The sequence below is a fragment of the Muscardinus avellanarius genome, assembly GCF_963383645.1.
Source record: "Muscardinus avellanarius genome assembly, chromosome: 2".
NCBI lineage: Eukaryota > Metazoa > Chordata > Mammalia > Rodentia > Gliridae > Muscardinus > Muscardinus avellanarius.
Genome location: NC_137787.1, coordinates 35644033 through 35660123, shown reverse-complemented (window position 1 = coordinate 35660123; position 16091 = coordinate 35644033). Strand labels below are relative to the sequence as shown.

Sequence of the window (16091 nt, the reverse complement as noted above, 5' to 3'; positions counted from 1 at the left end):
AACTCCTAGCTGGCGTGGTGGCGCACACTTTGTAATCCCAGCATTTGGGAGGCTGATACAGATGGATTGTGGTTTGTGGACAGCATCAGCTACTTAGGCCCTTTCCAACTCAGTGAGACCCTGTTTCAAAATAAAGTATAAAAAATAGGGCTTGGGGGTGTAGCTCAGAGGTAGAATACCCCTGGGTTCTATCCCTAGTACCACAAGGGGAAAAGAAAAGGAAAATTAAAAATTGTAGATGTTTACTGAGCATCCATCCACTATGGGCTAGGTACTGCTGTACCAGGTGCCCTGTCATTCACACTCAAAGTCATGAAGTAGGCTGGGGTGTGGCTAAGTGGTAGAGCACTTGCCTAATGTTTTTTTATTTACTTATGTCAACCTGAAGCATGCTTCCATCTAGAGAACTAAAAAGTGATGTTTAACCTTTCTCCTCCTCTCTACCCCTTTTTCTTAAGGCTCCTGTTCCAAAGAGTGCACTTATTCCAGTAATTCCCATCACCAAATCAACAGGTTCCCGGTTCCGGAATAGTGTGGAAGGATTGAATCAGGAGATTGAAATAATAATTAAAGAGACTGGGGAAAAGGAAGAACAACTTATAGTAAGTACTCTTGTATCTTTTTGCTTTTTATTTTATTTATTTTTTTGGTGGTACTGGGGTTCCTGGAAACCCTTCTACTGGAAACACGGTCTCTTAGGCCAGCACAGCTGGCTTTGAACCTGCACGATCCTCCTGTCTCCGCCTCCCAAGTGCGGGGATTACAAGTGTACACCACCACGCCCGGTGTAATCTTGTAACTTAAAGTCAACTTTATACAGGAATTCCTCTAAGTATTGAAAAAGTCACAGTTTTGTTTTCCTTTTTTTTTTTTCTTTCTTCCTTTTGAGTCTAGGGATAGAACTCAGAGGCATTTGACCTCTAAGCTATACCCTCTGCCCTATTTTTTATTCTTTATTTTGAAACATGGTCTCCCTAAATTTGCGGAGGGCCTCACTAAGTAGCTGAGGCTGTCCATGAACTGTGATCCTCAGGTCTCAGCCACCCGAATGCTGGGATTACAAGTGTGTGCCATCACGTCCAGCTCCTGTTTTCCATATTGACTTAGATTTCTTTCCTCTCAACTAAGAGAAAATGAAAATATATCTCTTTTTTGCCAGGTGTGGTGGCACATGCTTGTAAATCCCAGTACTTGTGAGTCTGAGACAGAAGGATTGTACAGGTTTGAAGCCAGCCTCAGCAAATAGTGAGACTCTCATCAGATTAGCAAGACTTTGTTTCCAAATAAAATAAAAAATAGGTCTGGGAGTGTAGCCTGGAGGTAGAAGGCCCCTGGATTCCATCCCCAGTACCACAAAAAAAGAAAAAATGAAAATATAACTCTTTTTGAAAAACACTGAACTTGGCAAGCAGTTGAAAATCTTTTATTTCTTTGCATCTCATGGAGGCAACTGATGGGGTTTAAATTAGAACTCTCAAACAAAAACTATTTTTTTTTTTATCTGTTTTAAAAATTACTACATAGAAAGTCAGGCGTTGTGGCGGACGCTTGTAATCCCAGCATTTGGGAGACTGAGACCTGGAGGATCGCGGTTTGCGGACAGCTTTAGCTACTTCGTGAGGCCCTCTGCAACTCAGTGAGACCCGGTTTCAAAATAAAGAATAAAAAATAGGGCAGGAGGTGTAGCTCAGAGGGTGAATGCTCCAGGGCTCCAACCCAGACCCGCAAAAAAAAAAAAAAAAAAAAAAAAAATCCACTACATAGGTGATACAGTTCTCATTTGCTACACATCCTTTAGCAAAAGTTTAGCTTACTGATTTGAGGTGAGAGGTTATAGGCTGTCAGACACATTTTCATCATGAATCTACTTGTTCCTGTTTGTTAATGACTATTTGGTTTTGTTTGACATTCTAGGGTGTCTTCACAGAGTCCAGTAGAAATGATCTTCTTATCCTTTCTGTTAGAATACACATAGAATGGTTCTTCTGTGAAACACAGTGAAAGCTAGGTGTGGTGGTGCACACTTATAATCTCAGTACGTGGGAAGCTGAGACAGGAGGACCATAGGTTTGCAGCCAGCCTCAGCAACCTAGTGAGGCCCTCTGTGACTCAGTGAGACCCTGTTTCAAAATAAAAAGTAAAATAGGGCTGGAGGTATAGCTTAGAGTATTCTTTAACAAGGGAGGAATTAGAGAATGTAAAGTAACAATTTCTTGATGTTTAAGATCCTCTCCCTTAAGAAAACATGTTGGTTTTGCTTCGTAGAGAAAACACAACTCCCCTCCATTTTGCATGATTGGGTAAGCTTTCCCTGATATAATAAAAGTAAATGAATCAGAGGTGTATGAGGAGCTGGTTTCCCTGCTAGGTGAACCTCACAAGTTTTCCTCTTAATGCCTTCCTGATTGCACCCTGTAATTAGCACTATAACCTTTCCCTCTTTAGGAAGGTTTCTTTGTGTGTGTGTGTAGTTCTGGGGGTTGAACTCAGGAACATTCTACCTTCGATCCTCCTATCTCAGTGAGCACCACCACACCTGGCTATAAGGTTTCTTAAGAAAGGGAGGGAGGAAGGGAGAGAGAGAGGAGAGAGCAAGAGCGAGTGAGAGCAAGCTACTCTTTCAAGGGAAATGGGCAGGAGAAGAAAGGAATCCAACGACCTATCTTTAAATATCACTGTTTCACATTATGGAGGTAACCTACTTATAGCCCTATTTTTTATTCTTTATTTTGAAACAAGGTCTCAATGAGTTGCAAAGAGCTTCACTAAGTAGCTGAGGCTGTCTGAGAACTGTGATCCTCAGGTCTCAGCCTCCTGAATGCTGAGATTACAAACTTGTGCCACCATGCCCAGCATTATTCTTTATAATTTTAAAAATGACATACAGGGGGCTCAGGATGTAGCTCAGTGTTAGAGAGCTTGCTTTGCATGTGTGAGGCCCAAGGTTCATTCCCCGGTAGCACAAAATACATACATATATCCCTTTAGGACTGGGTGTGGGTGTGGCTCACTGGTAGAGCACTTGCCTTAGCATGTGCAAAGCCCTGGGTTCAATCCCCAGCACTTCAAATAATAATAGTGACGATAATAATAATGTTCAGTACATAAGTAATTCAGTGTAAATATTTTTTCCAGTACTGGGAATTTAACCCAGGAGCATTCTACCTCAGAGATATATACTCCCCCTCCCATTTTAATTTTATTTGGAAACAAAGTCTTGCTAGTCAGATGAGTCTCACTATTTGCTGAGGCTGTCCTTGAACCTGCAATCCTCCTGTCTTAGCCTCCCAAGTACTGAGATTAGAGGTATACACCACCAGCTGTAGTTCATTTATTCAGTAAGTATTGCCTTCTTGCCGTGTGCCAGGTTTTAGGAAGACAAATTCTCCACCCAGGACACTAGTGGCGGAATCTGATTAGATTAGGATTTCACTAATGAGCAAAGACCTAATAAGTAGGAAAGAATTTGATTTGTGTTTCTGGCACTTCAAGGGAAAGGTTAATGTTGGGTGTGTGGCTGGTTTCAAAATCACTGGTAAATATAGATGTTTTAAAATTTTTATAACAGCCACAGGATATTCCAGATGGCCATCGTGCACCTCCCCCGCTTGCACAAAGAAGCAGCAGCACGCGCAGCATCGATACACAGACCCCTGGAGGGGCAGACAGGGGCAGCAACAACAGCAGCCGCTCTCAGTCTGTGTCCCCCACTTCCTTCCTCACCATCTCCAACGAAGGCAGTGAGGAGAGCCCCTGCTCAGCTGATGACCTGCTTGTTGATTCCAGGGATAAAGGTGTGTTGATGGCTATCTCTGCATGATAACTGAATACCACCCATGTTATTCATTCTTTTTATTTTCTAGCAGACTACACATACTTAAGATTACCCAAGGCAGTGGGGTCAAAACATAAATTTAAAAACTTGGAGTTCACAACATTGGGTTTGGCGGTGGTGCTCAGATGATGGTCTTGTTGGGTGGTTTTACAGGCTTTTTTTGTAGCTCTTAACTTTTTGCACTTGTTACTACTTCCTCATTAGTGACTAGATGAATATTTGTCCTGTACAGCACTTTGTTCTCTGTCAACTTAGTTGTTAATGATTATTACCTTAATACTTTTTAACTGCCTATGAAGTAAATGGATGGAACTAGAGAATATTATGCTAGTGATATTTCTAACAAGAATTAAAGTGATTTATATCAAAGCAAGATGAGTGTTCAAAGGAAACCTGGAGTAAAAGTTGAAGAATATACTGTAAAAATAATCTGAAAACAGAGCAGTTTGAATATTAAGCAGTTTAAGTTTTAATATTACAAATAACATACCTTCTTATTTATTTATTTTTGGTAGTACTGGGTATTGAAACCAGAGGCATTCTACCTCCAAGGTATACCCCCAGCCCTACTTAATTTTTTTATTTTATATAATATATAATATATATATATTGCAGTTTTAGGAATGGTACCCAAGGGGTATTCTACCTCTGAGCTACATCCCCAGCCCTATTTTTTATTTTTTATTTTGAAAAAGAGTGTCACTGAGTTGCATAGAGCCTCACGAAGTAGTGAGGTTAGCAGTGAACAGAGATCCTCCTGTCTCAGCCTCCCAAATGCTGGGATTACAAGCCTGTGTTACCGCACCTGTCTTTATTTATTATGAAACAAGATCAAATTATGGAGCGCCTCATTAAGGAACTAAGGCTGTCCTTGAACCTTGATCCTCCTGTCTCAGGCTCCCAAGTACTGGGATTACAAGCATGTGCCACCACACCTGGCTTATTCTTTTTTATTTTGAAGTAGGATCACACCAAGTTGCTAAGGCTGACCTCAAAACTGTGATCCTCCTAACTCAGCTTCCCAAGTGCTGGGATTATAGGCATGGGCCACCACACCCAGCCCCAATATCCTACCTTCTGTAGCAGCACAGTTTACAATAGCCACGTTTTATGGAACCAACGCAAGTGTCCATCAACAGATGAATGGATAATGAAAATGCGATAAATGTATATACACACACAATGGAATTTTGCTTAGTCATAAAGAACAACACAACTATGTCATTTGCAGGAAAATGGGTGGAACTAGAGAATATAATGTTAAGTGAGATCAGCTAGTTTCAGCAAGTTAAGAGTTGAATGTTTTCCCTCATTTGTTGAAGCTATAAAGAAAAATAGGAAACAAAAAGACTAGATTATTGAGGAAAGTAAAAGTGGTAGGGCATAAGGGGAGGGAGGTGGAGAAGGGAAAAAGAAGAACTGATGAAAGAAACAGTTCAAATGATGTTATTCCCATGTATGAAGATATCTTTAGTAATCTCACTATTTTTTATGAGGAAGGGGTGGGTAGTTGGATGGGACCCAAAGGGAAACACACCAAGATCTGTGGGCATATTTTTTTTTGCATGACTTTGTGATGTATAATTACAATGCACCAATAAAAGTATAAAAGTACATGAAACTAGCAAAACAGGTAGAATTTTTTATTTCTATCAGAGCAATATTTTGTTAGCCTAATCCTAGTTACTATATGTACCTGAGGGCAATAATGTGACATTTATAAACTCTGTAGTTCAGTTCACAGTTATTCATTTGGAACTCCTAACAATATAATATATTGAATGTCCTAAACTGCTCTATTGTTATGACTAGCCATTACTACTTTTTTTTTTCTTTTTCTTTTTTGTATTGGGGATGGAACCCAGGGGCATTCTACCTCTAAACTACACCCCCAGCCCTATTTTTTATTCTTTATTTTGAAACAAGGTCTCACTAAGTAGCTAAGGCTGTCCTCAAACCACAATCCTCATGTGTTGGTCCCTCCTAAATGCTGGGATTCCAAGCGTATTCCACCACACCTGGCATGATTAGCCATTACTACGAAATGATTGAAATCATAGCAAGTATAAAAGACAGATTTGCTGAAGAGGTCAATTCAGACTATGGACTGATAGCGGGGCGTGGTGGTTCATGCCCATAATCCTAATACTTGGGGGTAGGCTAAGATAGGAGAATCACAGGTTTGCTGCCAGCCTCAGGAACTTAGCAAAGCCCTCTGCAATTTAACAAGACCTTGTTTCCATTAAAAAATAAAATAAAGCCAAGAGTGTTGGCACAGGCTTGTAATTCCAGTAGTTGGGAGGGTGAGACAGGAGGATCAGGTTCATATCCAGCCTTGGCAACTTATAAAATAGAGCTCAGGTAGAATGTTCCTTCATTTCTCAGTATCACAAACAAACAAACCATGGACTTAATATTTAGACCTTATTTATTTATTTATTTATTTATTCATTTATTTATTTATTTTTGGTGGTACTGGGGGTGGAACCCAGAGGCTTTCTATCTCCGGGCTATACTCACAGACCTATTTTATACTTTATTTGGAAACAGGGTCTCACTAAGTTGCTGAGAGCCTCACTAAGTAGCTGAGGCTGGCTTCGAACCTGCACGATCCTCCTGTCTCAGCCTCCCAAGTGCGGGGATTACAAGTGTGCGCCACCACGCCTGGCAATTTGGACCTTTTTTGTTATTTTTCTAGATCAGATAGAACATGGCTATTAAAATCTGTAATTTAGCCAGGCATGGTGGCACACGCTTGTAATCCCAGTACTTAGGAGGCTGAGACAGGAGGATTGCAAGTTCACGGCCAGCCTCAGCTACTTAGGCCCTCCGAAACTTAGTGAGACCCTCTTTTAAAATAAAGAATCAAAAATAGAGCTGGGGGTATATCTAGGAGGTAGAATGTCCCTGAGTTCAATCCCTAATACTAAAAAAAAAAAAAAAAATTTTTTTTTTTTTTTTTTTTTTTTTTTTTTGCGGGTTTCGGGGTGGAACCCAGGGGCATTCGACCTCCAAGCTACACCTTCTGCCCTATTTTTATTTTTATTTTTTGGTGGTACTGGGGGTGGAACCCAGAGGCTTTCTACCTCTGGGCTATACTCCCAGACCTATTTTATATTTTATTTGGAAACAGGGTCTCACTAAGTTGCTGAGAGCCTCACTAAGTAGCTGAGGCTGGCTTTGAACCTGTGTCATCCTCCTGTCTCAGCCTCCCAAGCACGGGGATTACAAGTGTGCGCCACCACGCCCAGCTCCTGCCCTATTTTTTATTCTTTATTTTGAAACCAGGTCTCACTGAGTTGCAGAGGGCCTCTCTAAGTAGCTGAGGCTGTCCACAAACCACGGTCCTCCTGTCTCAGCCTCCCAAATTACAAGCATGTACCCTACCACACCTGGCTAGACTTATCCTTTTTTAGGTAATGGGAAGCTTTTAGGCAAAAGGGCTCCAACTACATGGAGCAGAGAAGTCAAGGTAAAAAAGTCACAGAGCAGGCCAAGAATTCATGGTAAGCAGCCACTGAAGAACCATTTCACATACCATGCTGTGAAAAGTGGTGCTGTCAGCCTGCTAGGTCAGTCTTCAGATCTGAGGATTAAGTGATACAGGACTAGGCTATGATAATTGTAACTAGAAAAGAAATAAAAACTTTGTATTTGTGCATTTATTTAACAAATTATATATATTTTTTGCAAGGAATTGTTAGATACTGGGTGGTGGTGATGAGTAAAGCCCTGCTCCTGCCCTGAGGTGGCGCGTGTGGGGAGCCAGGAGCATTACATACAGCATGACTGCGCATTGTTGTGGTGGTGTTTCATAGTAACTCAGGGTCTCATCTCTTGCAGAGAATGGGAACAACTCTCCTTTGCCTAAATATGCAACCTCACCAAAACCTAACAACAGTTACATGTTCAAAAGAGAACCTCCTGAGGGCTGTGAAAGGGTCAAGGTTTTTGAAGAATGCTCGTAAGTATTCCCCCACCCCAATTTTTTTATTATGAGAATTTTCAAGTAAGTTGGAAGAACAGTATAGTGATCACCCATATGTCTGCCAGATTATATGATTGTTAACATTTTGTAGTGTTCACTAAATGAAACCACAGTACTACTCCATAACAATACTATTATCACACTGAAGAAAATACAGCAGTGATTCATCTCCACCAGTAAGTAGTTGCCCACACCCCTCGGTTGTCCCCGAGTGTCTGCTGTGGCTGTCATTTTTGCATACTTGTATTCATTTGACTTCACACATTACATTTAGCAATGTTTATTCAAGATAAATCAGGGAATTTACCTAGTTTGGTTCCTTTCAAACTAGGATCCTTTCAAGGATCAGATCCCCTTCATTTTTTGCTCTCTATTGCTCTAATTATTCTCTAGTTAAGCCATTAAGCTCCAAGTTTTCAATTCTCTGAACATATAAACATTATTTTTAAAATTATCATAAATGATATATTTGTTCCTCAGTTTAAGTTTGGATAGTGTTTCACGGCTGAGATGATGGGACAAAATCAGTTAATTTTTTTGGTGGTACTGGGGATTGAACCCAGTGGCGTTCTACCTCCAGACTACACCTCCAGCCTTTTTATTCTTTGTTTGGAGACAGGGTCTTGCTAGATTGCTTGAAATTGCAGTCCTCCTATCTCAGTCTCCCAAATACTGGGATTATAGGTGTACACCACTGCACCCAGCTCCTTTGGTCCATCCCTCCATCTGTGTCTATCCATCTATCCATCTGTATTGGGGATTGAACCGAGGGGCCCAATCTACACCCCTAGCCCTTTTTTATTTATTTATTTTTTGTTTTGATTTGAAACAGAGTCTCACTCTATTGCCAAACTTGTGATCCTCCTGTCTCAGCCTCCCAAGTACTAGGATTACAGGCATGTACCACCATGACTGGCGGTCTGTTTTGCTTTTTTTTTTTTTACTGTGAAACCTAAAATATAATGTGGAGATAGTCCATCCTTCTCCAGTTCACACTGTCTTTTTTCTCTGTCATGAACATCTTGGAGTGATTTAAATTATGGCATCCTTTTGTTCCTCTTATACTCGTCCTGTCCTTCCTTTACTCACATTCTGAATAATTTTGCCACACAAAGGCCATTATCTGAATCCCTTCAGCTTCTCTCAGGAAACACCAGCTGTCAGTCTCCTATCTGCTTCTGTGACAGTAACTGAAGACTCTTAACAACTGCTTATTTTAGTTTTTTCAACATGTCAGCCTGTAAGTTTTAACTGAGGCCAACTGAGAGTTTCAGCCAGCATTTCTGCAATATTTCTTCTCCGTGGACTCCCTACATCGTAATCACCTGGGGATTCAGTGACACTTCAGATCCCAGCCCACAGCACAGGCCTGATAAATCTGTAAATGTGGAGGGTAGAACCCAAATTCTACTTGTGTGCCAAGTAACTGGTACAAATAAGATAATTTTTTTTTTTTATTCTAGGTCTAGGGATGGAACCCAAGGGCATTAGACTTCCAAGATACACCCCCTGCCCTATTTTTTATTTATTTTGAAACCAGGTCTCACTAGGTTACAAAGGGCCTCACTAAGCTGAGGCTATCTGCGAACTGCGATCCTCTTGTCTCAGCCTCCCTAATGCTGGGATTACAAGCCTGCGTCACCATGCCCGGCTGATATAATTTCTATGCTCAGTTTGAAAATTCTGTTTTAGATCTTTTCATAAGAGTTCTTAAGAAATGGGGTCTAGTAACTAAAAATTAGTTGGCTTAAATGTACCTTTTTCAAGTTGAGCTCTTCAGTTTTATACATTGGTAGTTAGGATTTGACTGAGTTTAGAGTAATGATTGATTGGCTCAAAAAATTTTGAATTTATTTTTTAGAAATGACTGAATATGAGCTGGGCATGGTGGCGCACACTTGTAATCCCCGCGCTTGGGAGGCAGAGACAGGAGGATCGCGCAGGTTCGAAGCCAGCCGTGCTGGCTTAAGAGACCCTGTTTCCAAATAAAATATAAAATAGGTCTGGGAGTGTAGCCCAGAGGTAGAAAGGCTTCCAGGAACCTCAGTACCACCCAAAAAAAAAAAAAAAAGAAAGAAAGAAAGAAAAAGAAATGACTGAATATTTGTTATATGTTAGTGTCCTATGTTATCTGTCTTACACTGTTGCATTTAGAAATTACTCAGGGCTCACTATATCTCTAATATATTTTCTAACTTAAATGCAAAGGAAAAAATGTGTGTTGAGACATATTAAAGAAACCCTATGGCACAGTGATCTGTTACTAAAAGGCACACCTTTTCACTTTTTAATGTAATTTTTACTGGTATAAAGTATGTATATCACACAAAACTATTAACATTTTACATTTCAAAGACTAATTTGCAGTAGTAGCCCATGAGTGGATTTCTTAGAGGTGATTTTTAACTTGCTGTCAATAAAACAAGTTACTCAAAGTCTAAAAATATTAATCTCTTTTTGCCTTAGCTATGTCAAAATTAAAGGAAAAAACAATAAATACAATAGCATAAAGCTTACCTTGTTTTTTGTTTTGTTTTGTTTTACGGTACTGGAGATGGAACCCAGGGAAATTCTACCTTTGAGCTATACCCCCAGTCCTATTTTTTTATTTATTTTGAAACAGGGTCTCACGGAGTTGCAAAGGGCCTCACTAAGTAGCTCTGGCTGTTCGTGAGCCACTATCCTCCTGTCTCAGCCTCCTGAATGCTAGGATTACAAGTGTGCGCCACCACGCCCGTCTTTAGCTTGTTTAATTATTTTTTGTTTTTGCAGTACTGGCGAGTGAACTCAGGGCATTCTACCTTCAACCTACACCCTCAGCCCTATGTCTTATTCTTTATTTTGAAACACGGTTTCATTAAGTTGTACAGGGCCTCACTAAATAGCTGAGGCTAGGTGCAAACCTGTGCTCTTCATGTCTCAGCCTTGCAGACACTGGGGTTACAAGTGTTTACCGCTACATTCAGATTAATCATTGTTTTAAGAATGCTTTCAAGCCAGGCACAAGGTGGCGCACACATGTACTCCCAGTAGTTGGGAGGCTGAGATAGGAGAATCACAGGTTCGCGGCCAGCCTCAGCAGCTTAGTAAGGCACTCTGCAATTCATTAGACACTGTTTCAAAATAAAGAATTAAACAAATAGGGCTGAGGGTGTATCTTGGAGGTAGAATGACTCTGGGTTCAACCCCCAGTACCTCAAAAAAAAAAAAGAAAGAAAAAGAATGCTTTTCTTTGTTAATTCTTACTTTTGATTTAAAGTAGTAATAATGGCAGCTGGGCGTGGTGGTACATGCTTGTAATCCCAGCACTTGGGAGGCTGAGACAGGAGGATCACACAGGTTCGAAGCCAGTCTCAGCTATTAGTGAGGCTCTCAGCAACTTAGACCCTGTTTTCAAATAAAATTTAAAATAGGTCTGGGAGTGTAGCCCAGAGGCAGAAGGCCCCTGGGTTCCATCTCCAACAACACACACACACACACACACACACACACACACACACACACACACCCACCCACCCTGAAATGGGATTGGGTAAAGGTTTTTCTTTGGCTTCTGGTAGTCTGTTAACTATTGGTCTTTTTTTTCTTTTTCTTTTCTCTTTCTTTCTTTCTTTCCTTTTTTTTTTTTCTTTCTTTCTTTTTTTCTTGTGTGTACATGGAACTGGGGATTGAACCCAAGGGCATTCTACCTCCCAGCTACACCCCCCAACCCTATTTTTTATTCTTTATATTGAAACAGGGTCTCATTAAGTTGCAGAGGTTCTTACTAAGTTGCTGAGGCTGGCCACAAACCTGCCATCTTCCTGACAGCCTCCCAAGTACTGGGATTACAAGTATTACTGCATCGGCTTTAAGTGATTTTTTTTTTCTTTTTTTTGGTGGTACTGGGGTTCCTGGAAGCCCTTCTACCTCCAGGCTACACTCCCAGACCTATTTTATTTTTGGAAACAAGGTCTCTTAAGCCAGCACGGCTGGCTTCGAACCTGTGCGATCCTCCTGTCTCCTCCTCCCAAGCGCGGGGATTACAAGCTGCGCCACCGCGCCCGGCTAAGTGATGTATTTTGAATTGTGTCTAATAGTACTTCAGTCCTTGTCACTTATTTGTTTGTTTGTTTGTTGTTTGTTTTTGCGGGTCTGAGGATGGAACCCAGGGGCATTCTACTTCCAAGTTACACCCACTGCCCTATTTTTTATTCTTTATTTTGAAACAAGGTCTCACTAAGTTCCTGAGGGCCTAAGTAGCTGAGGCTGTCCGCAAACCACGATCCTCCTGTCTCAGTCTCACGAATGCTGGGATTACAAATATGTGTGAGCCACCACGCCCTGCTGGTCCTTGTCATTTAAAGCTGTCAACATAGCTTTGGTTTTGTAATCTTTCTGTGTATTTACATGTTATCTTTTAAAAAATTAAAGAGCTTTTTCCCAGTGCTCAGTGACTTAAAGTGTTGGGTTATCTGTTCTGTGTCTAGGCCAAAACAGCTTCATGAAATTCCAGCTTTTTACTGTCCTGACAAAAACAAGGTGAATTTCATTCCTAAAAGTGGTTCTGCTTTCTGCCTCGTCAGTATCCTCAAGCCACTCCTTCCCACACCAGATCTAACCCTCAAGGGCTCTGGCCATAGCCTGACAGTCACCACTGGCATGACAACCACTCTGCTTCAGCCCATCGCTATGGCCTCCCTGTCTACAAACACAGAGCAAGACCGAGTCTCTCGAGGAACCAGTACAGTCATGCCGTCCGCCTCCCTACTCCCGCCACCAGAACCAATCGAGGAAGCCGAAGGATAGATGGGGCCGTGCTTGCGTGGCCATGGTTCTGGGAAGCTGAGGTCCTCCTCAGATGGCGTGGCTGGGGTGGTCATGGGCTCCTGGCTGGCTGTGCCGTGTGGCGGCTCCCCATGACGGTGACACTGAGGCTTGGAGCGAGCAGCCTGGCTGTCGCCCGCTCACCACGGCCAGCCTTCATGCTTGCCCGAGTTTTCTTAAAGCACCGTTTGAAACAAGAAAGGTCTCATTCTTTACTTCTGGAGGGACAATATCACCTTTTTTTGTTTGTTTTCAAATTAGACTTGTGTAAAAAAATAAACACAAAATCTGATCCCTGCAAACATGATTCCTGAAGGGAGACATGAGTGATGCTGCAAGAACCATCTTTTATATAAAAATGACTATTTTATAATACCAATGTTACATTTGCTGAAACGTAGCAAACAGGATGTTCAACAGATTCTTTAGTGGCCTCTGTTTCTTGTTTCCCTTTCTAGATGTGTGCTTTTCTCAGCTGTTTCAGCTTTGGGACCAAAGGGATTGTTGACATTTTCCCAGCAATCTTAATCTCATGACTATGTTCTTCTCCCAAATAAGAATTGATAGGTAAATGCATTGAGCAAGTATATATAAAAAGATAAAAAGCAATATTCGTACATTATGTGATTTATGTTTTTTGATGTCAAAAGTTTGTGCTTTGGGTGAAATATTTGTAAAATTGCTGTTTTCTTCACTACTCCTGTACACACTTCACCATGTGGTCAGAAATGTTATAGTCTGAAGACAAGTGCTTTAATATGTTCTCACCCATATTGGAACTTGGCATAAAAGTCAATGAGCCAAAAGGAAACTATCCAGTGTTGGTTGCTAGCTAGAAGTAAGGAGCCCCTTGGTTTTCTGTGAAATGTATGTCACGTGACCGCCCTCCTTTGCCATGGGTGTCATGCTACCTGTAGTCATCACTGTATCATAGTCCCAGGAGACCCTAAAAACGGCTGTGCATGGATTTCCTCCTTTGCTTTTGTGATGTTGTTGTCTTGTGGATTTGGTCAGGGTTAGTAGTTTGCCAGGAGTGTAATCCATTGAATAGCGATCCGTAGCCACAGAATCTTGAGACTTTTTCTTTATGGTGGTTGGCACTGAGGTTTATTGCTTACAGATTTTGCTGGTTTCCTCTTCAGTATTCCACAGTGGGGAAAACAGACAAGAACAGCTTTGGAGCATAAACAAGCAGGCACCTTAGAGAAATTCATAGTTTTGCATTTGGGCTCATCCTTATACAAACCACTGCCAATTTCACAGGACAACAGTATTTCCTTTCTGGGTATTTGGTAGTAAAATTAAGGAGCAATTCTTTTTTGGAAATGAATTAAACCAAACTGCTCATTTAAAAAAGCATTCTTTTAGTATCTTCGTATACTTCTTTATGATGCAGTAATTTACTGTTCCTATCCATATTACAGGCAGAAAAAAAATTTAAGTCCTTATAAAAGGGTTACTATTTTGATGGTTAACATACTAGCTTGTTCAAACATCAAGGAAAACAAAGAAAACCTAGTGGTAGCAATAGATCTTCTGAGAGGACTAATACGCACCTTTAAAAATCTAAGCAATTTAAAGTATTCCCTGATAAGTTTTAAATGGAGATACACTTAATCAGATAAATTCAAACATTTGAACGAATCTGTCAGGTTTTAGAGGAAGGACTGATGAGTTTGGTGCTCTTTCCATCTAAAACTTAATTTACATGAAACTTAGTAAATTTTGTCTTCTAAATCCATAAAACTGTTATTTGGTTCTAAATTTTTTGGTTGGTTGTTTTTTGAGTACCTTCTTTTCCCTTATGCTTTTTTTTTTTTTTTTTTTTACCATTTGACCAATGTATATCTAAATACAGATGAAAAGGTAAAATTGAAATCAGGTAAGTTTTATGAGTGAGGGAAGAAGTAGAAGTTTTTTGTTTGATTTTTGTTAAACCCTCAGGGTTTTTTTTTGTTTGGTTTGGTTTTTTTACTTGAAGTCTATTAAATCTGTTTTCTTTGCTTTCTACTTTTCCTCTTCTGTCTCCACCTCTCTAGTCAAAATGTTCTTACAGCTAGAATGTCACTTTGTATCAGGTTTTTTCTTTTACACTGTTGTACACATTTATCAAATTCACATCTTTCTGCAGTGTTTCATATATCCTTAAAGTAATTTAAAATTAGAATAAAAAATCCGAGGTTCAAATATATTACAGTCTTATAAACAGAACCTCTAGTCTAAAGTTTGGCTGTAAGGAGAATGTGAATTTGCAGGCAAATTAATTGTATGTCAGCCAAATGCCTTCCTTGGGTTTGGATGAAATAGAGCCTGAGATTTGAAAAAGAGGTCCAAGGTACAAAACAAATCGACCAGTGCCAAAGGGTTAGATTTTAAGTATATAAGCTTTATCACAGCCTTAAAAAATATTAACCATGGGTCCAATCCGGCTCTTTTATTTAACCCTTAGTTCCCAGTAGTTGATTTCTTATAGTCTACTCTAAATAGAATGCATACCATGGATCCTAAAATTACACTCCATGATTATTGTGTTATTCTGTAGAAAACTGTACAGAAAGTGAATAGACTAGCTTCAGTGGGGATATAAAATTCACTTCCATTGCAGTAAAAGAAAATTGAGTGGCATGTATCTTTCATTAAAGGAGCTGTTCTCTAGTTCACTTTGTCAACCTCAGTTTTTACCCTTAAAACAATTTCTTCCTTGTGATGATAAAACTTAAAAACTTACTCTTTCTGATCATGACTAAGTCTGTTACTTATGGCTTTTGTGAGCAGTTTTTAAAAATACTAGTTTTGCCTTTTTGGTTATATATGGTGAGTGTTGATGCCAAAATTATTTTTTAACTGATTCTTCACTTTGCTTAAAATGTTTATGAGCCAAGTGTGGTGACGCACGCTTGTAATCCTAGTACTTGGGAGGCTGAAACAGGAGGATCACAAGTTCGCAGCTAGCCTTAGCAATTTAGTGAGGCCTTCCGCAACTTAGAGACCCTGTTTCAAATTAAAAAATAAAATAGGGCTTGGGGTATATAGCTCAGAGGTAGAATGCACCTGGGTTCAATCCCACCAAAAAAAAAAAAAAAAAAAGTTTCTATGGCCACAAGCCAGATGAGGCTTTGCAAAGGTGCTGTTGCTAACTGGAATGTCTGGCAACACGAGAGGCTCCCCCAGCCCCCCTCCTGGCCTTTTAAAAAATGGTTGGCTGTCACTGGACTGGGGCATGGAAAATGGTGGAAGTTATAGTCTTATCTGTGTCGGAGATTAGGACAAGGTGGTCAGGATTTTCTTTAAAGGAAAGATTTTTTTAATGCTACTACTAAATTTAGTTACTAATTATAGACTTCAGATTCATTCCTTAATGTTTGGATTTTTGGGTCTCAAAACTGGACCAGTGGAAGTACTGAATTTGCAAAAATACAGCTCAGAATGCTTTGCACTTTAAGGTTTATGTTTTTACTCTGT

At 40.2% G+C, this 16091-nt stretch overlaps 1 protein-coding gene across 1 annotated transcript in view; it reads left to right on the top strand.

Moving 5' to 3' along the window:
• Positions 1 to 12611, top strand: part of FAM117B (family with sequence similarity 117 member B) — a gene marked incomplete at both ends in the record, with an annotated part of 65107 nt that extends 52496 nt beyond the window's left edge. Inside the window, 4 exons of the mRNA XM_080690046.1 lie at positions 459 to 602; positions 3569 to 3794; positions 7679 to 7799; positions 12293 to 12611. Of these exons, the coding sequence (XP_080546172.1) occupies positions 459 to 602; positions 3569 to 3794; positions 7679 to 7799; positions 12293 to 12611 (810 nt within the window). The remainder of the gene's footprint in view (positions 1 to 458; positions 603 to 3568; positions 3795 to 7678; positions 7800 to 12292) is intronic.
• Positions 12612 to 16091: the final 3480 nt, after the last annotated feature.